At 37.0% G+C, this 26992-nt stretch overlaps 1 protein-coding gene across 1 annotated transcript in view; it reads left to right on the top strand.

The window, feature by feature from the left end:
- LOC143387302 (NBAS subunit of NRZ tethering complex-like) overlaps nt 1-26992 on the top strand; it is a 254702-nt gene that overhangs the window by 202779 nt on the left and 24931 nt on the right. Inside the window, 4 exon segments of the mRNA XM_077108062.1 lie at nt 1120-1338; nt 5163-5365; nt 7775-7864; nt 16972-17167. Of these exon segments, the coding sequence (XP_076964177.1) occupies nt 1120-1338; nt 5163-5365; nt 7775-7864; nt 16972-17167 (708 nt within the window).

A 26992-nucleotide genomic window follows, 5' to 3' on the forward strand; every position in this document is an offset into this window, starting at 1 on the left:
ACACAAACACATCCTTTTAAGGATATACTAAAAATGGGCTTGAGTAGTTGACAGAAAGCCAGAATCCACAATTCAAAATAACACCAATTAGGGCTTCAGAGGGCACCAAGAATTGCTCAGAGGTATCTAGTTTCCCCATCAAAATGGGTAAAGTTTAGACTTTATATTCGTGAGGATAAGCTTAATATTTTTAATATTATTAGAAAAATATAACCCCTGCATTACCAAACACAGCCTGACACATGTCAGTGAATAAATGAATTGTTACAGAATACTTGGAAACTGGAGAAGAAAAAAATTGTTCATAATTCCAGTACCTTCATTGTCACTGTTTTTTTTTTTTTTTTGGTGTTTATTAATATACATATGTGTGTGTATATATGTATATATAAATATATATGCACACATATATACACATGTACATGTATATGTATATTTATAGGCAAAAGAGTATATCTATTTTTATGTGTGCATATATTTTGTATTCAAAAAATATATCCTATACAGATATCATTTATATTTTAATGTACACTTGGTATAGAGTTTTTAATATTCTGATCTCTAAAATTTAACATTTTATGATAAGCATTTTTCAAAATAGCTATCCTCTTTTTCTAATTTCAGTTTTAATGACTGCATAATATGCTAACCAGTAATTTGTCATAAACTAGTCATCATTTCTCTTGTCAATTAGATTGCTTTTGAAGTTTTCTTTTTAGAGACTTGTTCTAGTTAAAAATCTTCATGCTTATATTTCTTTTGAATTATTTCCTCATAATAAATGACTAGAACTAGAAATTTGGTTTGTAGAAATGACTCATTTTTGCTCTGTAATTGATAGTATGAATATTGATTTTTCTATCTCAGCATTGCCTAATTGATTATTATCATTTTGAAACTTATAGTTCTAATTTAATAGTACAAATGATACCTCACTGTTTTTGTTTTCTTCTACAAAAGAAAAACTAGTGAAAATCCTATTCATTGGCTAAATTGTTAATATTAAAATTTTACTTTGATTTTCACTACCTTACTAATGCCTTATTGAATATGCCATATATTATAATAATCAAGATGGTTTGTCTCACTGTTGTTTAAGGCCTTTTTTTTTTCCCAAAGCTATCTGTGGAAGCACGTGAAGAGATGACTAGAAAGGCCATTAAAATAGTCAAACATTTTATTGAGAAGCCAAGGAAAAGAAATGCAGAAGAAAACATTGAAGAAGCTAGTGATTCTAAGGTTACATACGTGGATGCTTTGAATCATTTGGAGAAATCGCTTGCCCACCTGGAAACTCTCCACAATAGCTTCATTGTTTCTCTGAAGAATAGTGAACAGGTAAGGAAATGGAAACTTCCGTATTCTCACTCACAGCAGTAATATCAGGATATCCTTTTCTTTCTTTTAAAAGCTATGTTAGTAGTTGTGTCAGTCAACTTCCATTACTATAACAAGTGCCTGAGATCATCAGCTAATAAAGAGAAATGGTTTATTTTCACAGTTTTCAACTGTGATCAGTTGGTCCCATTGCTCTGGACCTATGTCTGCACATGATGGCTGCATTCACCGTGTGTTCAGGAAGCAAGAGAGAAAAGAGTGAGAGTTCCACTATTCCCTCCTAAGGCCTGTCCTCAGTGCCCCAAGGAACACTCACTGGGCCACACCTGTTAAAGTTCCACCAGCACCACCTGGGGGATGGAGTCTTTAACACATGGACCTTTGTAGAACACTTAAGATTCCAATTCCAAGGCAGGCAGAGTGGTTCATGCCAATTCCAGCAACTTGGGAGGCTGAGGCAGGAGGATCACAAGTTTGAGGTGAATCTCAGCAACTTAGCAAGACTATCTCAAAAAATAAAAAGGGAGGTGGATGAAGCTCAGTGGTAAAGTGCCTCTGGGTTCAATCCCTGGTAGCTCTGCTCAAAAAATAGATAAATAGATAGATAAATACAAAAAAGCCCAACTCTAGCAGTGGTTTTAATTGGGTTTTCAGACTTGCAGATACACTTGAAAATGGTTCTTAAGCCTTTATCCTTTAACCTCTTCAGTATCACTTAAGATTGTCAGTTCACTTTTCTTTTGGAAGGAATTTGGGCCACTTAATACAGATAATACCTGTATTATCAGGGAAAGAAGAGAATGGGAAGGTGGGAGAGGATTAGATAGCAGGCGTTGAGCGAGCCCTGGACCTGTGCCTTGGCAGAGGATGGTCCCCATAGTTCATAAGTGCTAAAGATGGTGCTCCTCAAGTTCTTCCAGTTGCTGGGTGTTGCTCTCCAACTGAATAATAATAGGGGTATTCCCCATAATTTTAAAAAAAATATCAGAAATAGCCTCTAATGCCGCCTTCAACAGTTTTTTTAAACATGTATCCTCCTTATCCTGTATTAATGTTACATGTTTCCAGTATAACTGTGTTACTGATATGAATTTTATGGCTGGTAAAATTGTTTCTCCTCATTTCTTGTTGAGACTATGTCTTTAAATACCACCTGGAGCTCAGGAGCCCCTGCCCTTGCTGGGGTTTGAGGACCTGGGTGTTAGCACTGTTGCAGGGATGCCAGAAGCCCTCTGAGGTCTTCCAAGATTTGTTCTGTATTCTGTCAGGGGAGTTTAGATATCAATTTTTGTAACTGGAGAGTTGACAAATCAATAAGTAAATGATTTTCATGTGAATGAAAACATTGTTTAGATATATGAATAACATTCCAACCACCCTTCAGTTTTGTGGCAAAGGAACCTAGACAAGGCCACTGACCTCCTCTTTCATTTTTCCCAAATTCCACTTATTGACTTATTTCCTTGACTTGCAGAAAAAAAAAATTTAACTAGAAAGGTCAGTTACTGGAAAGGAATTCAGATAATAAACAAATGGGTGCCTTCAAAATTTGTATGAGCCATATAAATGCAAACCCCTCATTAAAAAGATAACGGGAAGAAAGTTTGCAAAGTTTGATAGCAGTTTTATTTCATTTTGTATTTTTCAGTGCCTATTAACCTGTACAATGAATATATTAAATAATTATATGAATAATATAGAAGTCATTTTAGGGATCAAACTGGCTTTACTAAGTTTGATTTTATCCTGCTGATATTTATGTTACCACAATTCATAATTATATGAACTAGGGTAAAGTTTGAATCTTGATTTACGTGAAAGTGATTTATACTTATTAGCATAAATTTCTAAGTACCTGTTTATTTTATTTTATTTTATTTTTTGGTGGGGGGAGCCATACCAGGGATTGAACTCGGAGGTGCTTAACCACTGATCTTCATTCCCAGCTCTTTTTGTATTTTTGTATTTTAGAAACAGTGTTTTCACTGAGTTGCTTAGTACCTTGTTAAGTTGCTGAGGCTGCCTTTGAACTTGAGATCCTCCTGCCTCAGCCTCCCAAGCCACTGGGATTACAGGTGTGCAGGCATGTGCCACCGTGCCCAGTCACTTGTTTACTTTTTTAAAAAAATATTTTTAGCTGTAGATGGATATGATATCTTTATTTAATTTTTCATGTGGTGTTGAGAATCGAACTCAGTGTCTCACAAGTTCTAGGAAAGCACTCTACCACTGAGCCACACCCCTAGCTCCATGTATCCTCATGAAGGCTGGTGCAGTCTAATACCATTGTTTACTTTTAGATGGATAGCATTAATACTCTTCTTGGAACAAGTGTTGTCCTTCAATGGCTAGAATCATCTGCATGGATTCAAGGGGAGTTATTAGCAAAAAATATCTGCTCATTTCTTCTAGTTATGGTTGCAAGGTACCATGTCACTCCTTATAAATGTCATTCAGCCAAACCATGTGAAAATCATAAGAGGATACTCATGGTTACTGAACTGGACATTATTTAATTTTATTAAGACCCCTTTTATAACAAAAATTGGGAATAACCTCAGCTCTGTACATTTATCCACTTTAAATTCCGAGTTTGATTTTAACCTGCTTAGTTTTATGACCAATGAAGAACATTTTGTATCCTCATGAAGGCTGGTGCAGTCTAATAACATGAAAGGCTTTCATCCCATGGAGCTTCAGTTCCCTCTCCTCTTATATTAGTGATTGTTTTGCCTAATTGATGGGGACTGTTTTTTAAAAAATTTCAAACAATGGGGAGAATAGTAAAATGAAACCTCATGTGCCTGTCAGCTTCAAGAATTACCAAAACGTGATCACACATACCCCTACCTTCCCTCTGCTCACTCCTGTGGGAGTCATCTTTTTATTTTACTTGAAAGTAAATCTATCTCTAGAACATCCAACTGAACATATCACTATAAATGATCAAAAGGTTAATCATAATTCTTCAATATCAAAAAATCCAACTAACATTCCCAGTTCATTACATGGTTGTTTTGAAAAATAAAGTATATTTTGGATCATCAGGGAAACTAAAGAACCTTGAAAGTGTTATTGTCACTCAGTAATCATATTTAAAATTCTGCAAAACAGTAGTTTGTATCTTAGTTCTTAAATTATTTGTTATAACATTAGTTCTTACAAATATGATAAAGGGAGGCAGGCAGTATGGCAAGAAGGGTGGATTAGTAGCCTTCTAGATTCAAAACCAATCTCCATTAATGCTAGCCATGTGACTTTGGGCATATTACTTAAAATCTTTGGTCTTTTTTCTTTTTGGTGACATGGGGCTAACTAAAACTACTTACAGGATTATTTTAAGTATTATGTTAGATACCATATGTGCAACCAAATAATAGTTAAAATCTACTGAGTAAATATACAAAGTTGATATTCAACAAATTATAACTTGGCTGTTGTCATCATTATCATCATCATCATAATAATAGACAACACAGCTCCTGAGTCTTGCTTTATGCTGACGTTGTGTTAAAGGACTGACTTTATATCATCATTCTGTCAGTTGACATTCACCATGCCCTCTAGTCTTCAACCTTATTTCACAGATGCTGAAATTTCAGATCATAAAGACCCACTATTTAATAAATGTTAAAGCTCAATTCGAAATCAAGCCTGGGTGACCCTTGATCCTAAGCTTTTGATAACCAATTCATGGCCTTTGGAGTGCTGCAATGGTTGTAATTTATCTGGGTTTAGAATCTTCTAATTAGGTCTTACTACATGCTTGTAGATACATTTAATTTCCATCTGATATTTAGGTGTTGATTTCTATGTCTTTCCAGGAAATACTGCAGAAATACAGTGACCTCTATGACCTATCCCGATCAGAAAAAGGGAAACTTCATGACCAAGCTGTGACTATGTGTTTGGATGGTCAGCCTCTCAGAATGATTCAGCAGCTGCTTGGAGTGGCGGTTGGTCCTCTAGACATCTCACCCAAGGATGTAGTACAATGTGCAATAAGGAAAATAATTTCTGTCTTGGGGTAAGCTTTAAAGAGAAAATACTAAAGAAAAACAAAGGTACTATTTTACCAATAATGAGTGTTTACCTCATGGTTGTTATGAAGCTAAACTGTCCTCATGTATGTAGAAGCTTTAAATTTTCAAGTATTTTTCCAAAGTGAGAAATTAGTTTTAGAGTGCTCAGTCTTATTTCTTAAAAATCTTGAAAATAGAGAACTATGAATTGTTGTATCATTTGTATGATGTGTACATGTTAAGAAGCTAACTTCTAGTGGACCTTCTTTCCCTCCTCAGATTATTTTTTGTTTATTTAGAGATGGGGGTCTCATGTTGCCAAGTAGCTGGATTGCAGGCACACACCACCACACCCAACTTTTAAGTTATTTTTGAAGTAGGAGAAAGTCCAAAATGGCATCTGAGCATGTAGCTAAGAGCCAGACTGCCCTGTGGCTTCAGCAAGTATTTTCAGATTTTGCCTTTTTTTTTTTTTTTGAGAGAGAGAGAATCTTTTTTTGTTTGTAGATGGACACAACACAATGCCTTTATTTTTATGTGATGCTGAGAATCTAACCCGGGTCCCACTCGTGCTGGGCGAGCACTCTACCGCTGAGCCACAATCACAGCCCCAGATTTTGCCTTTTCTGAAACCCCTTCTTGGTAGCAATGGGAAAATAGTTTCCAGAAGGTTCTTTTGAACTACATCAAGCAGCTGGTGTGTAGCTCAGTGGTAGAGCACTTGCCTACCATTCATGAAGTCCCCACTACTGAAAAAAAAAATACTTGAACATGTAAAACAAAGTTAATCATACCCTGAAGAAACTAGATATCTGTTAAGGACATTATTTACCTACAGTTAATGGCATAAACTTGACAATTGAGAAATTCTTGCTTCATGTCAATATGCTGGTGCCTTGGTAGGCTTGTATCCAAGAGGATTAAAAAAGAGGGAAAAGTGAAGCTAAGAAAATAATGAGGCATCAAGTGCTTTCTGTGAATAATGCAATTAGGCTAAAAGATTTAGTTGTGTTTAATTTATTCTCTTTTTGAGCATTCTTTGTAATTCTGTATTGCTCTTGAGGAACTTTTTGATTAAATGCATGTCAGTTTTCTGCAGCTGAACTGAAATCAAATGAGCCTTTATCAGTTTAATTACCCCAGCCTCAAACAGTTTTCACCTTAGCGCTCTAAAGTATCTGGGAATTTCATACATAGGGGCAGACAAGAAATAGGATAGCATTTGTGGTTTTTTTTTTGTTGTTTATTTTTGTTTTTGTTTTTTTTAGAAATAACCAGTTAATGAAGCTTTGTACTGTTTTTTTGTTTTTGTCATTGGTTTTTTTTTTTTTTTTTGGTCATGAGTTTTTTTGTCATTGGTTATAAGAATCACCCTCTCAAAAAAATGTTTATACAACTCAAGTTTGTTTGCTACTTTTGTACCTTTTGGGTTATAGTTACCCTTTTATTATTTTTTTAAATCAAGCTTTAAATGAAACTTACAAAAATAAACATTTTGAGAAATCAGTGTTTTGATGAATATAGTTTTTTCTTTAAAGTTGCACATTTTCATTAATAATTAAAATTATGATATCTAGTAGCTTTACAGTTACAAACACTTTACATAAATTATACTTCCTTTTCCGTCCCTGTACCCAGTTCTACCATTCAAGGTTTGGTTCTGATCTGATCAATATATACTTGGCTCACAGAGGACTTTCAATGAATGTGAATTAAATCTTTCAGAAGTGGAGGAAGGAGAGCTTGAGTTCAGCTGCCTCTTTTTCAAAGGAAAAGAAACTGCTGTTGATAACTTCCATAATATTTACCTTTCAGAAAGTAAAATTTGGTAGGCGCAAAGTGATAAAAGCAGGAAAGTAACAGAATCCAGCAGTTGATTTAAGTCATAAACTTCAATTGTCCCAGAAACTCGGGCTAAACTTCCTTTTCCTCTGTTGCATTTTCAGAACTCTGGAGTTCCACACAGGCATATCTGGAGAATGGGCAGTGAGGATCATTAAACAGCAGAATATGTGTAAAGCACTTAGTGATGCCCAGTACCTAATAAACAACAAGTGTATATTGGTTGTTGTTGATTTTTTAAGAATGTTCAACTGGAATACTTAGAATTATTATTACATATTTAACACTTTAAATGGCTTGCATATTTCATGTTAAGTGAGTGTTTTCTCAGTGACAGAATGCAAATAGATTATGTTCTCTTGACAGTAAAACATGCTCCTTAAGAGCAGGAAATGTCCCATTTCCATACATTTAGCACCTGATATTGGATTTAGTACACATGCAGCACAAATGGCCGTGGGTGGCCAGTGCACTGTGCTGGACTCCTGCTGGGTTCATCTGAGTATGTAAATACCATATGTATTTCTGAGGCTTGAGTGACCCTCTTTTGACTCTGTTCTCTATTTTCACAGTGGTACCAGTGCTGACCTTGGTGGGCCAAGAGACCCCCTCCAGGTACTGGAAGGTGTCGTTGCAGCAGTCCACACCAGTGTAGACAAGGGGTAAGACTTGGATAGTTTGAGTATCTCTGCTGAATGGCTTTCCTGAGTTTGAGAATTACTTTTAGTGTCCATATTTCTAAAGCTTCTAAGACTAAGCAACAACTGTAGGTGTTTTAAAAGGAACAGAGTTGTTTCTGCAATATTAAGGAGGACTCTGCATCTGGAGAGCCAGGATCCTATCTCTGCTGGCCACATCTGTGCTTGTAGGATCTGCTTACCCTGGAGAGAAGTGTCTCTTCTTGCCTCCTGCACATGGAGGCCTGGAAGAGGAAACTGCTCTGAGCTTCTTAAAAGAGAAGGATGCTCATCCACAACAGGTTAACTGTATTGGTGAAGTATAGAAGTTAGAGAGAGAGAGAGTGTGTGTGTATGTGTGTTTAGAAAAAATCTTTATACAACTCAAGTCTGCTTTGTTTGGAGACTCAGTTTACAGCTTTAGAATTTAGAAAAGTGTTCATCTCTAATGCCATTTTTAGAAAGCGTTTTTCATTCAGCTACAATAGTGTTGATAGGAATAATAGCAACTACCAATGAATAGCTATCGACTTCCTCAGAATTTACAACAGTCTGTCATATGACTAATGTCCTATGTGTCAACCTCATAAGGCCTCTCCCATTTTTTTTTAATAATGAAGTTTCTTTAAAGAGAAAAATTATTCTGTGTGTGTTGTTATGCTCTGTTTTAAGTCTCGAGGAATTACATATGTGGATAAGAACTAACCTCTAACCCCAAGGAACTTGCAGGGGAGATGAGCTTTCTCAGCTGTAAGAACCATGTGGTAGAATGGTAGGTGCTATACAGAAAGCAGGGTCAAGGGAGAGGCTTATTCCACCTGGGCAAGTCAGGACAGATACACAGTGGGTGACCATTGAACTGTTTTCTGAAAAAAAAGTTTGTTAGAAAGGGACAGGCTGTGGATGATGGCATTCCAGCCTGAGGAAGCTACCTGCAGGACAGCAGGTGCAGCAGGTAGCAGAGCAGGCTGAGATATTGCCCAGGACACACTCACCCAGCATCTAGCTGCTGCCATCCTAGTCCCAGCTCACAACGCCCCTGCGAGTACTGCCAGTAGCACAGCTTCTCTCAGGCAAGGCTGACTCTAGATCCTGGCCTCCCAAGAAGAGAGATCCAAGAGGTGCTGCAGTGGGACCTTTGGACAGTCAGGAAGATTAAAAGATAGTGTTTTGCATTCGGAATTTCCAGACCAGAGAATGCCATTGGGTCTTTTGAATACAGACTCTCTATTAAGTTCTAAAGAGGAAGACATTATGGAATGGAGAACAAGAGAGCAGAGCAAGATCTTACTTTTTATTCCAGAAACAGAATAGCAAAGTTGTCTTTAAAAAACAAACTTCAGTGATTTTTTTTTCTTTTTTGCCTTTGGAAAGGAAAAAGAAGATAAAGTTGTGACTTTTATTCCTGGCAAGTATGTTTTGATTCTACAGTGCTAAACCTGATTCTACTTGCTTTTATTTCCCTTCCCACCAATATTCCTGGCAGAATCAAATAGAGAGGTTGGTCTCTGTATTTCAGGTAGTTCCAGACAGGATCTTTGGGTGACATGGGGACTCCAGTCTCTTTAACCCAGCACTTTAATATCACTGATGATTTTCTGATCCCAGCAGCCTAGTCTCTAGGAGGATGTGCCACGCTGGTGTGCCCCTTTCCCTGCCTCTAAACATGCCAGCTCTCCTTCAGTCCCGGCCTTGACATCTACTACCTTCCTCAATCTGTTTCAGTAGTAAAGAAGCTGCACATACTCAGCCATCACACAAGACAGGCTATTCACACCATCCTGCAATATTCCTGGCAGGAAGCTGTGGAGGAGAGTAAGAATTAGAGTGCGAGAGTGTGTGTGTGTGTAGGAATACTACCAAGTTTTTGGTTTTGTGACTAAATTTTAGATAGTTAATGCCATCTGTCAGCATGGTTCTTGACTTTTTATATTGGTTTAGATGTCATTTGCTTTGTAGGTGCAGCTTCTACCTCACTCAGAAAACACTTTTTTTGTGTGCTACTTTTTAAATTACATAAAATCACTCAGACTAGCCCCCAGTGGAGTGTACAAATGACTATGTGTACCAGTTGTCTTTCCCTTCCAGTTTAACAGGGTTCACACCACTACACATGAAAGTATTCCAGGAGTTTGGAATGCCCCTCCCCCCACTTTCTATAATATCTGTAGTTAAAGATGTGATAAGGTAATTAATTATTCAGAGCCTCATGCATATTGAAGTTACTTTATGAATTTGCATGCTTCCCCCATTATTTTTGTATGCTTATAACATCCATGTTCTGAGAATATAATCTGCCGCAGTCTCTGGCTGGGCACAAATCACGAGTCTCCACACAGCTTGTAGATTCAAACAGCAATTCTTTATTCCCGAACTCATACCGGCCGTCTACAAACACGTTCTGTGGGAATCCACGTTCTCTGCCCAAATCCACTTCTCCCAAAATCCACTCTCTGCCCAAATCCACTCCGCATGGGCTTCTGTCTCCCAAAATATACCGTCTGACCCTAAGCACTCAAGAGGAACTCAGCAGCAGGATATGCCCTATTCTAAAGGGGGAACACCCTAATCTCCTATTATGCTAAACTGCCCTATTCTAAAGGGGGAACACCCTAATCTCCTATTATGCTAAACCGCCCTATTCTAAAGGGGGAACACCCTAAACACGGATCCTGCCCTGGTCCTTGAGCAAGGTCACCTTTCAGAAGTCCTTCCACTAGACAGCATGGGAGTAAGCTGGCAAGGAATTTGTCATACCTACTTGGCTGATGGCTCCCAGCAATAATCCAGATATTTAGTTTGAGAATTCGTTTATTAGTTTGCTTAAAAAAATAAATCTTATTATTCAAATTCAATAGCTTAACATAATCATATTCTAAAATAATATATCTCTTAAACTTAGAAATTAATAAGCTACCACTGTCCTAAATTTTTAAAAAACAAAAAATCCTTAATGATCACTTATTTCTCTATACCAACACCTTAGAAAGGTGCTATTCAGTAATTCAATCTTCAGAACAATCCTACCACACAGAAAGTATTATCTCCATTTTACAGATTAAGAAGAAATGGAGCTCAAGCTGGATGTGATGGTGCATGCCTGGAATCCCAGCTACTTGGGAAGCTAGGGCATGAGGATCGCAAGTTTGAGGCCAGCCTCTGCAACTTAGTGAGAACCTGTTTCAAAAGAGAAAGGGCTAGGTGTGCAGCTCAGTGGTAGAGTGCTCACCTAGCATGCCTGGTACTTGAACTGAATTCAATCCCTCCTACCACTGGAAAAGAAAAGGAAAAAAAATGTGAATCTTAGGGAGGTTTCCATGATCACACAGTAAGGACAGTCTATGACTCTCACCTTGACATTTCTCCAGGACATGAAAGAGCCAGCAGTGGAGAGTAAGGGGCTGCTTCTGGCACCTCACTCTGCACACAGCTTGCCTGCAGTGTCTTATTAACATAGATTTGGATTGAGAAGTCTATAGGGGGCCTTAAACTTTCCCAAGTGACACCTAGTTCATGAACTAAACTTTCCGTAGAAGATCTTAGGGTAGTACTTCCCTCACCTGTCTCATCCCTTTGCCTTGCTTCTCTTTACTTTCACTTTATTTTTTTTCCTACTTCCTGTCTTCAAGCCTTTAAAGTTTTTTTTTAATTTGAGTGACCTACAAGTATGAACTGCATATTAGTGATTCTCAAAGGAAGTATGGGGTTAAATCTACTCAGATGATAAGATAATTAATAAAGGAATCCATCTGTGCAATATTCCAAGAAGAGATTTTCTTCAGAACTTTTTAATATTTTTGGTGCTTTTGTTTGCTAACATTGCTACTTAACTACAAAAACAGATGGACTATCTTAAAGCCTCATGTATTTTGAACAGGGTCAGATAATTCAGACTTGATTGAACTCTTTGCTATTACCTAGGAATTTCACATTATTTTTAAAATACAGAAAAGAAAAAGGGGAGAGCCCATTTGAGCAAATTGAGAATCATGTTCTTCAAGTACCTACAGTGTACATTGTGAGGTACAGAGCCCTCCTGAAAGCCATGGCCACTGACCTGGATGGTGGGACTACTGCACCACTGCAGTTCCTGGATCCTTTTAGGCCCTGTTGATGGCTCCTAGCAGATGTGGCTACCTGTCACAGCAAGATGTAGCATGCTGCTTCTTAGCAAGTGAAGCCAAGGAAGATAGTTTGGATTTTGTATATTGGAAAGTAGACACAAAGATATTAGTATTTACCAAGAGTTAGGATTTAAGATTCTAATTGTGTGCATACCACAGTTGTTATTATTTTTTGAGCCTACCTGACTCTTTAATCTGTGGATATGTTACAGGAAAGAATGTTTGAAACTTTTTGCGATAACTTTTATTTTAAGTATTCCTTACATGACAGTATATTTTGAAATATTATACGTACATTGAATAAGTATAGCTTCTTCCAATTAGGATCACATTGTTACGGTTATACATGATGTGGAATTACATTGGTCGTGTATTTATGAGGATAGGAAAGACAAGACCAATTCATTCTAGGAATTTTTCTTTTAATTCAACTTAATTGGGACTTTTTAAAGTCACACTTCTTATATAACCACAGTACTATTAACATACATTTGTGTATTTGCAGATCCCTCTTATCCCTTGCTGGTTGTCCTTGATTTTTTCATGGTTGTTGATAAATAATAGACATTCACCTGGGAAGTGTCGTCCCCACTCAACTCCATGCATAGAGAGGAAAGTATGCACAGTGTGTGGATCCATCCATTAACAGAGGCAAGGGGCCTAGAATATGAACATTTGACTCCCTCACTCTGAGCTCATGTTTACTTGCATCCTCCTCTCCCCCTTCCCTCCCTCTCCCACTGTCATGCAGATCAGAGCTTGCAGACTTGTTTGCTGAGAGGCCAGGCAGTTATGGAAATGGAGTGAGATAAATCAGGTTTTGGACAATGGAGACTAGGAGGAACTAGAAAGCTTCCAGAGGCATCCTCCAAGAGAGGCCTTGCCTTGGTCCCAGCCTTTTGTTGCCACGTGTTCATATTATCCAGTTTTTAAAGAACTGGAGAATTCTGATTCATTTTGTGTGTGTGTGTGTGTGTGTGTGTGTGAGAGAGAGAGAGAACTTAATTTTGAAACTTTGGTAAATACTGGCAAGTCAGTCCCCAAATTTGTTTGCCAGTTTACCTTCAGTACAAAAGACTGGACAAAGTGGCCTTGTTTCTTGTCAGTTGTTCAAATTCTATGACACTTTTATTTTACAAGAAATCTCAAAGGTCTGTTTTCATGTTTGAATGCAGTCTTTCCTTTCTTCATTCTGCTTCATGATTTATAAAGTTATCCATATGCTTTTTGCCTCTTTTAATATACCTTAACTTTTAAGTTTTGCTTGTCTTTCTATGTATATGCCATGCAGGATTTGAAAACCCTTTTACCAATAATTAGTTTATTTGTATTCATTAAATCTATCTTTTGCCTTGTTTCAACAATTGCCTTTGATTGAATTCCCTTCTATTTGTGTGTGTACTTTGTGAGTGTTCTCCTGTGGCCAGTCATAACAGGAAGGCCAAGTGAGGACTCCACCCACCTTAGTTGTCACATTCTCTAAGTAATCATTTAGTTAACATTTGTGTTGTCACTGTTGCTACTGCACTTTTCTGCTCAAAGTTACTTACTATGTATTCCAGGTGACTCGTTATCTTTTGGGCCAAATTTGTGATTTTGTATTTCCCCTATAAATTATTTGTTTAAATGGTATATTCATTTACCCTGCACATTAAAATGCCCACCCCTGTTCTTAATATAGGGAAAAAGAAACGATTTCTCATCTGTTTATAGTGACTCTGGAGATTTTCCCTTTACCTATTTATAATTTTATAGTAAAGTGTGTTATGTTTCAAAATATTCTTTTATTATTCCTAAACTCATTAAATCTTCTATTTGCTTTCATAAAAGCCTATAGAAATGGAATCACTTTCCTTGTTCTTATTCTGTTTTTTTTTTTTCATGATGAAAGTCATTACTTTTTACCAACCTATTTACCTTGAAAAATTTCAAAGTTGCAAGGAGAAAAATATCTACATACTCTTCCCCTAATTTACCAATTATTAACATTTCATCACAATTCTGTGTTTCTCTGTGTGCTGATCCATGAGAATCACTAAAACTTTTAAAAACTCAAATTGATATCAAAGCATATATTATTTTTTAACTATAATTTTTAGGAGTTAGTGTTTTGTTCAGGCTCTTCACAGTGTTTTCTAAAGAGCTGTTTTAGGAATGAGTTCTCATAATTTTGTTTTTGAACTATCTACCAAAAATTAGAATATGTGCCTCCAAAATATCAAATATTATTAACTACATTGTAAACGCTAATGTAATAAGAGTCTAACTCGATTTAATAACTTGGAAAATACTATAGCAATAGTCTTTATCTCATCAGTATCTGAATAATTTTAATCTCCTGCCACATTGTTCTGGAATATGGCCCAGTTTGGGTTCAGCAGCATTGTGTAGTAATTGATAAGGCAGTCAGATAGTACAAGTTCAAATATTAGCTTCACTACTTACTGTGTGACCTTGGAAAAGGTATTAAACCTCTGATTGTTCCCTCATCCACAAATTAGAGTTGATACAGTACACAGGAGAAAGACAGTTATGAGGAAGAGCTATAAGTCACAGCGAACCTCAAGCCTTCAGAAATTATTACTGTTTTTATTCTTGTTCATTATATTCAGGTTTTGGGGTATTGTTATAGCTTCCATTTGGTCTTCATGACTCCCACTTCCTCCCATTCTCGTTTATCCCCTCTCCCACCTTCTTGGCACTTGGGCAGAAGGTCAAAACATTAGCTTCATACTATGTAGATCTAGCTTGAATTCATGGCCAAACATGGGCTTTAAACTCTTTTCCCCTTGAATTACATACACTTGGACCTCCACCAAAAAGGGTGAGTCTGCTTCATTCTGCATACTTCTCTAATTTTTAACACCACTTTGATGTTTCACTGCTCAGAAATACTCTCTCATTCCCTTTCCATACCAAGGAAGACCAGAGAACCTCAATAATAATGGCTGCCAGTAATCGAAGTCCTTAGTTTTATGCCAAACCTTGTATTACGTGCTTTACATTTGTATTAACTATTTGATGTTTCAGTTTAATTCTAAACAGCCCCATGAGAAAGGAATTGTTATCCATCTCTTTTGACAAATAAGCAAGTTGAGGCTCATAATTAATTGACTTTTTAGCCAAAGTAATCCTAACAGGAAATAGTAGACCTGGGAGCTAAATCTGGGCCCCACAGCTCCTGAGCCTGCACTTCCAGAGAGTGCAGCTGAGCTGCTTCTTCAGCCACTTGGTTACCTAGGTGAGAAACATCTATCACAATGCTCTCTAATTTACCACTTACTCATGTGAGCTTTAATCTCCTCCTGAACTATTTTCAAACCTTTTCACTTAAGTACCCCCTGCTTATCCCTTATGATCCTGTTCAGGTGCCACACCACCTTGTCCAAAACAATTGTTCAAATTTGTTATATTAGTGATTTGGATAATAGTTACTTCTAAAGTCTTTCTGTTCCATTGTATCATTAGTTCTTACAAGGCAGAGACCATGTGATTTTTTAATATCTGTCATCAAGCACAAACTAGTACTTTGATGATGCTGATGATAATTATTATGGTGATTCTGACAAGGATAGTTTGCTATTAAGTGCTTCCTCTGTGCCCCATGTTGTACTAGATGCTTGGTATATATTATCTTGATTTCCTAGGGATACTTGTATGCTTAACTCTAAGATGGAAATGATAACTTTCAAAATGATTCTTTGTCTAGAGTTGTTCAAAAAGGATGGGTTACAGTTAGATCCATCAGATTTTTTTTAAAAAAGCGGTCTTTTTATTGTACCATACTGTTTGGTTACCTTATAAATAGCAGGTATCCAGGAATTATTGGTTCATTCTACGTTTTTCACACACCAGTTTTTCCTGTTTCTGATATTGTAAAGGTTATTCATTGGTAAAACTAAGAAATGAATTCATAAGTTTAGGACTATTTAAGCCATTTGTCTGCAATGTTTTGTAATTTCTTTTAATCCTAATACAAATGATGAATTCTGTTTTTATTAATTTAAATTGCCATAATGTAGCATTTGGCAACTGTATTATGGAGAAACTACTAAGAGGAATACTCAGTGACATTATAGTATTTTATTCTCAGAAGTTTTTAAAAAGCCTTGTAGTCTTGATAGGGTTGAAGATAGGTTAGTCTGCGACTCAGTTTAGGTGATTTATCGCCGAGATCTTCGTATAGATCTAGTTACAACAAAAACTGTATAATATATTATTCTAACATGGATCCCCAGGGCCTTGTGAGGAGTCTTCTATATGGATAACCTCTTAACAGTCATTGATAGTAATTCATTGACATCATCGTCAAAAGAAGCAATTCTGCTGGATAGAAAGTTGTACAATATGTCCCCTTCTCTAAATTCTTTTAGACTCTACAGTCCTATAAGAGCCAAGTGTTCATATTTTATTTTTAGGGTAGTGTAAAAATTGATATGCTAACCACATGCTGAAATTCTAATCTCAATGAAAAGTGGTACAAAGAGCATGGGCTTTGAGGTCACACTGCAGTATCTCCTACAGAGGTTTGTGGGCTGATTATATCACTTCCCTGAAGCCTGTTTTCTCATCTTTAAAATTAATTTATGATCCCTGCTTTGCATAGTTATTGCCAACTAGTAATAGAATATGTAAAATTGCTAGAATGGTACCTAGAATCATAGTTATGATTAATAGAATAAGCTTTCCTATACTTTAAATTCTAAAAAATAACTAGCTAAGGACTTATTGGTTAATGGCTATTTTTTAGTTAATACAACTCATTTTAAAATGACATTAATTTTACATAGCTTTTTAATGACTAACATGGTTTGCTGTAAGCCATTTAAAAACCTATATTTTTCCTCTCAAGAAAAAAAAAGTAACCAACAAAGAAGTCTTGAGGCCAGTGACCACATTCGATTACTGGAAGGGAAGAAAGCAGAACGACCTAAGTGGTTCTTTTCACCCCCCATTTGTGCCCTGCAGGGAGGAGCTAGTGTCACCTGAGGACCTGCTGGAGTGGTTGCGGCCTTTCTGTGCTGATGATACCCAGCCTGTGCGGCCCCGCGTCCATGTGCTGCAGATCCTGGGGCAGTCATTCCACCTGACGGAGGAGGATGGCAAGCTCCTTGTGCTCTTCAGAACAGAGGCCATTCTCAAAGCTGCATGGCCCCAGAGACAGGTAAAGGAGCATCTGACTGCTTTCCTTGTTGACAGTTACCAGAGGTCAATCTTGGTTACCTTAAGCTTCTCTCGAGGGAATAATCGGCTTGCTAATGATTGGTAAGCATTCCAATGGCTTAGTAATTGAGTATGTGCAATACAGTGTATTTTTATTTTTTATAGATTTGAATGTGCAACACATTCTTACCATTTTTTTCTTCAGAAGAGATAAGACTGTTCTTTTTTGGGGGGGGAGTGGGGATGGGTACCAGGGAATGAACTCAGGGGCACTTAATCACTTAGCCACATCCCAGCCCTATTTTGTATTTTATTTAGAGACAGTCTTGGAGTTGCTCAGCTCCTTGTTGTTACTGAGGCTGGTTTTGAACTCGCGATCCTCCTACTTCAGACTCCGAGCCACTGGGATTACAGGCGGGCACCACTGCACCTGGCAGGACTATTCTTACTATTGACTAATTGACACTGTACCAGAAGAAATGCAGAGCTATATGGAAATATAGGATGTAATTGAGCTAATTCATTTCTTTTATGTTCTACCCTCTCTTTTGTACCTTGCTGGACATAAATGGAACGCACACAGATGGTCAGGGAAAGTTCCAGAGTGAAAGACTCACAACCCTGAAGCATGATATGGAGAAACTAGGAAAACTTTCCCTGACCATCACATATTAATTAAACCTTGAATTCTACATAGTTGAGCTTTAATTATTTTATAGATATTTTAAAGAAGTTTTATCTCCGACTACCATGAAAATTCTGAAAACTCAGAGGATGTACTTAGATTTTTGAATCCCTGAAAATATTCTGTGCATGTACATCACAGAGCGTAATGTCTTGTTCTTTGAGTAAATGGTAATGCTAATTCCTAAGTCAAAGAAGTATGGTGACTGAAGAAGTTTGAATTCTAAATTGATGCATCCTAAGGACATAAGATCCAGAAGTCAGCAACTCCATCACGTATTTTAGCATGCAGATTAGACTACCAGGTCAGTGAAAGTTAGAAATCAAGACTTCCCAGGTAACCTCATCTGCAAAAGAGGTCTCTGGAAGTCTGGCTCCAACTCAGTTTACTTCCTAATTCTAAAGCATAGTTTATATTTATGTCTAAAGAACAATGACTTCCTTTCCTGGGTTGTTTCGGTACTGGTGATTGAATTCAGGTTCTTATATATGCTAAGCATATGCTGTACCACTAAACTATTCCACTGGCCTAAATTGTTTTTAATGAATCAAATATTAAGAACATCTTTGGATTCATATCTAAATATCTTAATTATTATCAACTTTTGTGAAATAACTAGGTAAATAATATTTACTTCTCAGAGAAATTGAGATTTTTAAAAAAGAGGACTTTATCAGATTCTCTAGTCTTCCCAAATTGCTGAAATGGATTAAAATGAAAAAGTCACAAATATATGAATAATGCTCTCTGAAGCACTATGACCTTCCCTACATATCTGGGCTCTTCGCCTTGCCTACAGTTACCTCAGAAGACCACTTGCAGCCTCTCGAGCAATGCTGGAGCACAAATGCTGGAGGCTGTAGAATATATTCCAAGTACAGGGCATGGTAGGATTAGCAGTGTGTTGGTTCTCAGCAAAACACTGCTATGGGTACACATAACATCCCTGAGGCAAACCTTAAATCAGACCATATTATTTTTGCCACACAGAACTTCCTGTTCTGACCCTTATCCTGAAGCAAAGCAACTTTAGTGCAATTATGTCCTTTCCTGTGATCAGCCTCCATTTTTCAAGTTCTCAACCTTGTCAGTTTCATCTTCTATGATTTCTGGAGTCTGTAAAGATGATTAATCTGGTTTCTCTACTTGGAGCTTCACTTCATTTAATGTCATATCTATATGCTAAAAATATTACAGAGCAGAGTGGAAGTTGGGAAAGGGGAAACATCCATCCTATCCTTCATGTTGAAATGTTAGAACATAATACTTTCATATTTGAACCCAGACTCTTTATAGCATTGCCAGTATTCCTTTTTTATCCTTTTCTCAATGTTCCACTTACTCAAACAAGTTAGAACTTTTATATGATTTCAATGATTTATAAGTTTTCAATGATTTATAAATTTTTCTGAGATTTTAATTCCTTTATTGCTTAACTTTTTCCCCCAAATAGGACTTAAGACAGCCAATCCTCTGTTAACAAAGTCCTTTTTCACACACTTTCCTAAATTGAGTTGACATTTTTGCTCTAAATATAAACTATTTTCCTCACTTGTGAAGCCCATTAGTAACTCTGCATTTCACAAATCTGTCCTCTTTACAGAAGCAAACTTTTAGGCCTTCTGAAAAATCTCTCTTGTAGAAGTCTTAGAATGACTAGTAAAAGTCCTCTCATGTTTCCCTCACCCTTTTTCTTCTTGCTTCACTACTTTCCTCTTATGTAAGAATAATTTCCTGCTCTTGGCAGCTAATGGTCTTGATTTCAAAATTATCTAGGAACCAGAATGAGAAGGCTCATTCTAGTTTCATTATGCTATTCATCCAGAGTCTTCTCAAAAAAAAAAAAAAATCACTGAGTGTCTCTTCCTCCTCCTTTAGAAAGTAAGTATAATTAAGTATCCTATGTCTGCAAGGCACTGATGAGTCAAATCTACTTTGGAGGACAAGTGAATTTGACATGGGTGTTTTTTCCTATAATTGATAGAACTTCTTGTTTCTTAGCAAATGAATGCAGAAAAATTGTAGTTTCAGAATAGAAACACCAATACTTCTGGAATGTTGCAGAACAGTGCGTGATAGTTCAAATCATGTCTTCAATTACTGTTTTCAACAAATTATGCTACCTTTCATTGAAGCTGTAGAAGGATCAGGTTGTAATAGATATGTGTTTATCTTCCCCTCCCTTTGCCACTAGTCATATTATCCTGGGACTATTCTTGCACTATGTGCCTTTGCTATTTAGGGTGTGAAATGGAACCTTGAACTAGAGGACAGAGAAGTTGGTCTGCTCACTTCATCAGTCATTTTTCCCACACACGTCAACTGTGCTCTTTATCTGTATATCCCCAATACTAGAGGATCCCAAAATGTCAACTGTATGAACTGCCATTTTCTCCACTTTTCCCCTATCACCTTCTTCATTCTTGAACATGCTTTCAGTTATTTTAAGGATGGACATTGGTTCTAACAGACTAAAGATAAGAATAGATAATGATATTGCAAGTTCAATAACCAAAAAAAAAGAAGAAATGTGGACTGCTACCTCCACTGTGGCTGGTAATCCTCTTAAACAGACTTTGCATACATCAAAAAGAGACTTAATATTTAATTATCTTCAAGGTGCCCAAAGTAGTGGCCCCACAAATCATCGTGTTGCTGGGAAACCAGCCAACTCCTGCAAAATTAAACAGTCTGTGGCTCCTGCTCTCACTGCTTCTCAGATAGATGGCAGTTTCTATTTTTCTAATGATTAGTGAACAGAATTAAAAATTCAGAGGTCCTCATTTTTTAATAGTTTGAGAGGCTTTAGTTTCTATTCCAGAAATGTACCCCAGTGTGGGGGTAGAGGAGGAAGAAGAGGATGTGCTGGGAATGGGGAGGGAGTGGATGTATTGTGTTAATCCCCTTGGTACAGTTTATCTGAGTTTTTCAGCTTTTGTAATTTTCTGGTTAACTGGTGCATGAAAAATATGGGTCAAAATACTGATGTTGCTTAAAAACTTACATACTTCACCTCAAACTGCCCCCCCATTTTTATGTAGAAGAGAACATGTGGTTTTGAGTTTTGCCTTTTAAGATTGAGAATGTCTGAACTTGTGGTTGTAAGTGATCACCAGAAAGAATTCATTTCAGACAACGTCTAGCCTCATTACAAAGTCAAGTTTTTGTCTGCCTCAAACATAACAAGGATATAATAACCCTTCTGGCCAGAGACTAGTTTGGCATTCTTTGCCAGAACATTAACAAAATAAGCACTTCTCTCAGTTGAGGCTCAAAGAACATAGCAGAAGTTCAGTATGCAAAGCTCTATTTAGTACCTTAAAAGTAATTCACTGTTGCCTTAAATATCTTCATAGCTAAGAATCACAGACATGATTTACTTAACCAAATATAAAATAATATTTCATGATATGAATGAGTGTACACATGTATACTTTGTCTCTAATAGCTATGAACTCATGCAGCCCTGTAACTAGAAGAGAGTTCCAAAAGTTTCTCAGCTAGGTAATCATATTTTATAGAAAAGGATATGACTGTACAAAAAGCAGAAGTCACTTCCTCAGATTTTAGTTTAAATGTCACCTTTTCTACAATGACTACACAGCCTAAATTAACCACACCAGTCACAGTCTATTTTATTGCCCTTAATTTTGTATAAATCACCATGTCTGCTAACTTCTTCCTATCTATCCTTCTATTTGTTATATGATGTCTTTCTTCTTCCACTAGAATATAAATTCTGTGAGAACAGGTATCTTAAAGATATTCAATAAACATTTGTTGAATAAATTAATATTAAATCTTTAAAAACTTGTCCAAGGTCACCTTTAAATGGCAAGGCCAGGACTCCTCACTTTCAGTGCATTGTTCTTACTGTTAATGATGAAAAATTAGACCACGCTTTATCCCCCTTGTATGAGATAATGGAAAATAATTTTTACAGAGTAACCTGATACATCTGCATATATTCTGTCTCAGTTTGCCATACTTTGCTGATGGTGATTTCTGACCAGCCAGTTGCTTCTCATGTCGTATGCAAGCAAGGCACAAGCAGGTTTGTCAGGATTCAACCAAAGGTCATGTCCCTTTCTTTGCAAGACAATTGAAGTTGAGAAAGTGTTCATATTCGTTGGTCTTATAAATATTTGGCAACATCAGGAGTCATTCTTTATGGACAAAGTTCTTTGAAGATTCGCCCTCTTGCCACTGGTATCATTGGGGGCAGAAGAGGGGACTACAGAATGTGTTCTGTGTGCACATTAATTTTAAAAACTGTCCTGCAGAATAGTTACCATCTTTGAGAAGAGGTCACGTGATTGATTTAAGTTGACACACCTTGTGAGTGGTAGACTGGAGCCCCAGCTCAGTTTCTGTCCAATCCCAAAGCCTGTGTTCTTGGTCCTGTGCTACACTTCTTCCCATTTGCCAGGGAAATATATTCAGCACTACTATCTGGGTTTCATTGGATTACATAGAGCTTCCTAAATGGACCTCATTGGTGTGGGCCTCCACACTACTAGAGAATGTTGATCTATTAACAAATAGTCAATACCCTAAAGTATTTAGGTGTCTAGATAGTCTAGGTCTGCCTAATACAGGATTCAGAGGTGGGCACCAAGCCTTTCTGTCTGGATATAGTGAGGGGAGACCAGTGGGAAGAGCTGCATGAACAACCTAGTTCAGCACAGTTGGCATCTGGTATAAAAGCAGGGGCCACCCTGAGGTGAGAGTAGAAAGGAGCACACAGACTGCTGGGAGCCTCTAGTGTCATGCTCAGGTTTCACTGTGATGACGCTAACGTAACATGGAAGCATGGTGCTGGAGAGGTGACATGAGCAGATTACTGTTCTGGGAGAAGCCAGCTGACCCCTGCATGAGCAGTGGATGGGAGGGATACCATTTGGAGGACTAAGGTTGTGGTGGTCAAGTTGCCTGAACTTGGCACTAGCTTTGAAGCTAAAAGAGGGTAGAAGGAGAGCTTGAATTATTAGCAGTGAACTTGGTCACTGTTTAGATGTGGGGGGATGAGCATAAAGTTTGATGTTGCTCTGAATTTTGCCTATATTCCTAGGGAGAAAGTGGTGCTACTCAGCTTGGTAAAAAATACAGGAAATACCAGTTTTGGGGAGAAAGAAACTAAATTCAGGGAATTTAACTCTGCATAACATGTTCTGAAGGGGTGATGGGTAGAGAATTAGGAAGGCTCTTTTTGTCCCCTTCATATAAGCAGACTTTTTTTTTTCTTAAGTATTTTTAGTTTTTGGCAGACACAACATTTTTCTTTGTATGTGGTGCTGAGGATCAAACCCCGGCCGCATGCATGCCAGGTGAGCGCACTACCACTTGAGCCACATCCTTAGGTCGGTGGAAGAGGCAATGTTGTCATGTAGCACTGTGACCAAGACCAAGACTGCAGAGAGGCTGTCACTCTAAAGCAGAGACAAGGTGGACACAATCACCCACTGCAAAGCCCACAGAGAGATCCCTGTCTCTGGGAGGAAGCAGGGGAGCCAGGGCCAGTGTCAAGCTCCTTCCTATTTAGCAAGTGTGACACTTGCTAAATCAAGCTCCTTCCTAGGAAGTGGTCACTGTTAGCTAGGATAGGAAGGAGCTTGACACTGGCCCTGGCTCCCCTGCGTCCTCCCAGAGGCAGGGATCTCTCTGTGGGCTTTGCAGTGGGTGATTGTGTCCACCTTGCCTCTGCTTTAGGGTGACAGCCTCTCTGCAGTCTTGGTCTTGGTCACAGTGCTACATGACAACATTGCCTCTTCCACCGACCTAAGGATTAGGGAGAAAAACTGAAGGGAAAGGGAAAAGCACAGAGAAAACCAGTGTGTGCATGTTGGCAGTGGTGGGGGATATAGAGTAGCTGGGGATAACTGTTTTACTTTTAAATTTGTCATTTTGAAATAATTTTAGGTTTACCAAAAGAGTTGCATAAATTGTTCAGTGAATTTTGTATGCTTTTCACTCAGATTCACCGTATCTTCTCAGCCACAATTAATATCAACACATATTATTATTTAATTTACAAATAGTTCATATATTGTCAGTTGTTCCACTAATTTCTTTTTCTGGTTCACATCCAAACCAGGTCACATATTGCATTATTTGTCATGTTTGCTTAGTTGCCTTTAATCTGGAATGATTCCTTGGTCTTGTTGATGTGATCTTTTTTGACCTTGACATTTTTAAAGTACTGGAAAGTTATTTTATAAAATGTCCCTCAATTTGATATGGCATGTATTCAAGTTTCACATTTTGGGTAAGAATACCACAGAAGTGATATGGCCTTCTCAGTGTATTATATCAGCAGATATATGGTGTTGATTTGTTTCATTACTGATGACGTTAATTCTGACCACCTGCCTGATGTAGTGCCAACCATATTTCTTTATGAAATTATCATTTTCCCTTTTATAATTAATAAGTAACTTGAAATTATGTAAATATTCCAGTTTGCTTTGTACTTTTCCTCTATTAATTATACCATAAATTAATTATTGCCTGAGATAATTATTACTATAGGATTTTCCAAATGGTAAGGTTTTCTTATATTTCCCCCTTCATATCTGTTTATTCAGTTACTTATTTATAAATGTCAGTATGAGCTTAAGGATTCCCATTTTGTTCTGTGGTTCTAATCTGTTACTATCATTTATTCTTTGCTCAAATTATCCTGAATTTGACCATTGGCGATTCCTTTAAGTTTCTCCTTTTCACAAATGCCCATCATTTTTGAAGCACTTCTTTACTTCCTTCTCTTTTGCTTTCTGTGCCCAGTCCTGGGTTCAGTCATTGATTTCTGAAAGCTTTGGGTCCTTTATTGAAGAATGGTATCTAAAAGCAAGACTTGGTGCTAGATATGTTCAATGATAGTGTGCTGTTACAGTTTCTAGGTCCTCTAGGGGGACAGAATGGAAAGTAATAAATGTGTGCATCTGCACAAATATACCTGAATCTACATCTGGTCCTGTGTCTGTCTGTGTACACGTTAAAAGTCAAGTTCATATCAAAATCACCAATTCCATTTCAATGCCAGAGTTCATTCTAGCCTTTCCAACTTTGCTTATTTGTAATTCCTCTCACTGTCAGAGACTTTAGTTTCATTGTCCATAATTTATTTATTTATTTGTTAATCCTGGAGATAAAGCAATTTTGAAATTCCCAGCCAACATTATTAGCTAGGATATACTGTTTTAATGAGTGTGCCTCCCCCCCACCTCTCTTCTCTCACCCACACACAGACATCGTTAGTGTGAATTTTCACTTATAGTTAGGTTTGTTTTCATTTGCTTGGTTTTCCCCTAATTGATTCTTATAAATTTTAATTACTTTTTAAAATATGGGAAACATGAACCTGGAATGTAAGTGATCATTATCTGGGATTTAGTGTATTTTTACTATTTAGTGTATTTTTACTATTTAGTGTATTTTACTTACAATATTTCAGAGATTGCATATTCTTAGCCTGTAATTATGCTGAACATGTGGGATTTTGTGTAATTTCATTTTTGTACTCTTTGTTTTTGGAGAATGTATAGATATACATATAACTCCTTGGCCAACATTTTTTTCTGCTACCCAGAGGTCTCTTCAGGTAAATTCTAACTATAATGAAAATCAGAGTCCAAATAAAAAATTCTGAAAGCTATAATGAAAATCTGTTTTCATTTAAGCTAAGAAGGTGCTACCTATATTGTTGTTTTCATATTTTTTAGGGCCTTCTGTGGCCTGAACATTAGACTTTGTGTGTATATCATGTTTAAACATTATAATTTTCTGACATAGATACTCTTATCATGCTATCCCATGGGAAACAGGCTAAGTATGGCTAAGAAATTTCTTCAATATCTCAAAAGTAATGTGGCAGAATTAGGTATGATAATGAATTAACAATACTAGTAGTGACCATAGTGGCTCAGTATTAACTCTGAGACACCTCTAAAGGTAGATTCCTGTTGGAAATCTGCATATATATTGTACTACTGTATTATATTATGTTATACATTATGATGCACTGTAATATCCACAAAGTAATATGATAAGGTGGTATTGCCTTATTTTTTTACTATGAAAGCATTGAGGCTCATAGAGATCTTTTTATGTTGTCAGTGTTCAGTGGTAGGACCAAACTTCAAATGCGAGTCTGAATGATGTGCTACAGTAAAAATGTTTCCAGCTCTGTGAAGTTTTCTAGTAATACTTCAAAAACTATAACTAAAGAAACAAAGCTTGGCCTTAAGAAATTAGTTTTAATAGCAGTTCTTTAAAGTAAATACAGGTATATTTATAGGGGCTCACATGGCAGTATGTTTATTTGTAAGACAAAAATCTTATTTTAACACACAATATTTTCTCCTATCATATGTTTCACTTCAAAGTGCTTCATAAAACATATTTAGCTATATGAAAATATGTATTATGTGTTGAAGTTATAACAGCATTTATGGGGAGTGATTATAGCATATTTTATTGTTTAATTTCTATGTTTAGAGTTGTAATAAAATAAGTGGGGTGCTATAAAAACTGGCTCAGAATCACAACTGTTGGCTCCTGCAGGGTGTTCATAGGTATTTATGTGCACACAGAGATGGGGGAAAAAAACCCATGGGAATCTAGGTTGCAGTTTCTTTTTGGGCTTTCCTGGGCACAGGGGCACATTAGCAGCATCCTGGGAAGTCTTTTTTTTTTATAGCAGTGGTGAACCATTTATTCTCACGTGGTTCACAGATACCCTTGATTTCCTGCTGTGCCTTATGATTTGTAAAGCAGAGATGGACAGCTTTTGCTCACCCACCAGGACTAGAACCTAAGGAGGAAGAGTTCAGCCTCTTTATTTCTTGTCAGGACATCCTTTGACCATGGCAGACAGTCTCACCTCAGCATGGGCTGGGAAGGCTGTTAGAAATTTCAGGCTGTCTCAAGCAGTACACAGTTAAACATTATATTTTATGAAACTCAATTCCTGTATCTACTAGTTATATAAAAATGGGAACTCTCCCCCCCAAAAAAATTCACTTTACTTTTAATGTTTAAAACTTCAATGACATTTTTTTACAATTTTATATTTTCTTTTAAATACATCCACAAATAACTCAGAAATGAAAAATTCATAATTTATGTTCTATTGACATTTTT

This window comes from Callospermophilus lateralis, unplaced genomic scaffold (assembly GCF_048772815.1).
Source record: "Callospermophilus lateralis isolate mCalLat2 unplaced genomic scaffold, mCalLat2.hap1 Scaffold_127, whole genome shotgun sequence".
NCBI lineage: Eukaryota > Metazoa > Chordata > Mammalia > Rodentia > Sciuridae > Callospermophilus > Callospermophilus lateralis.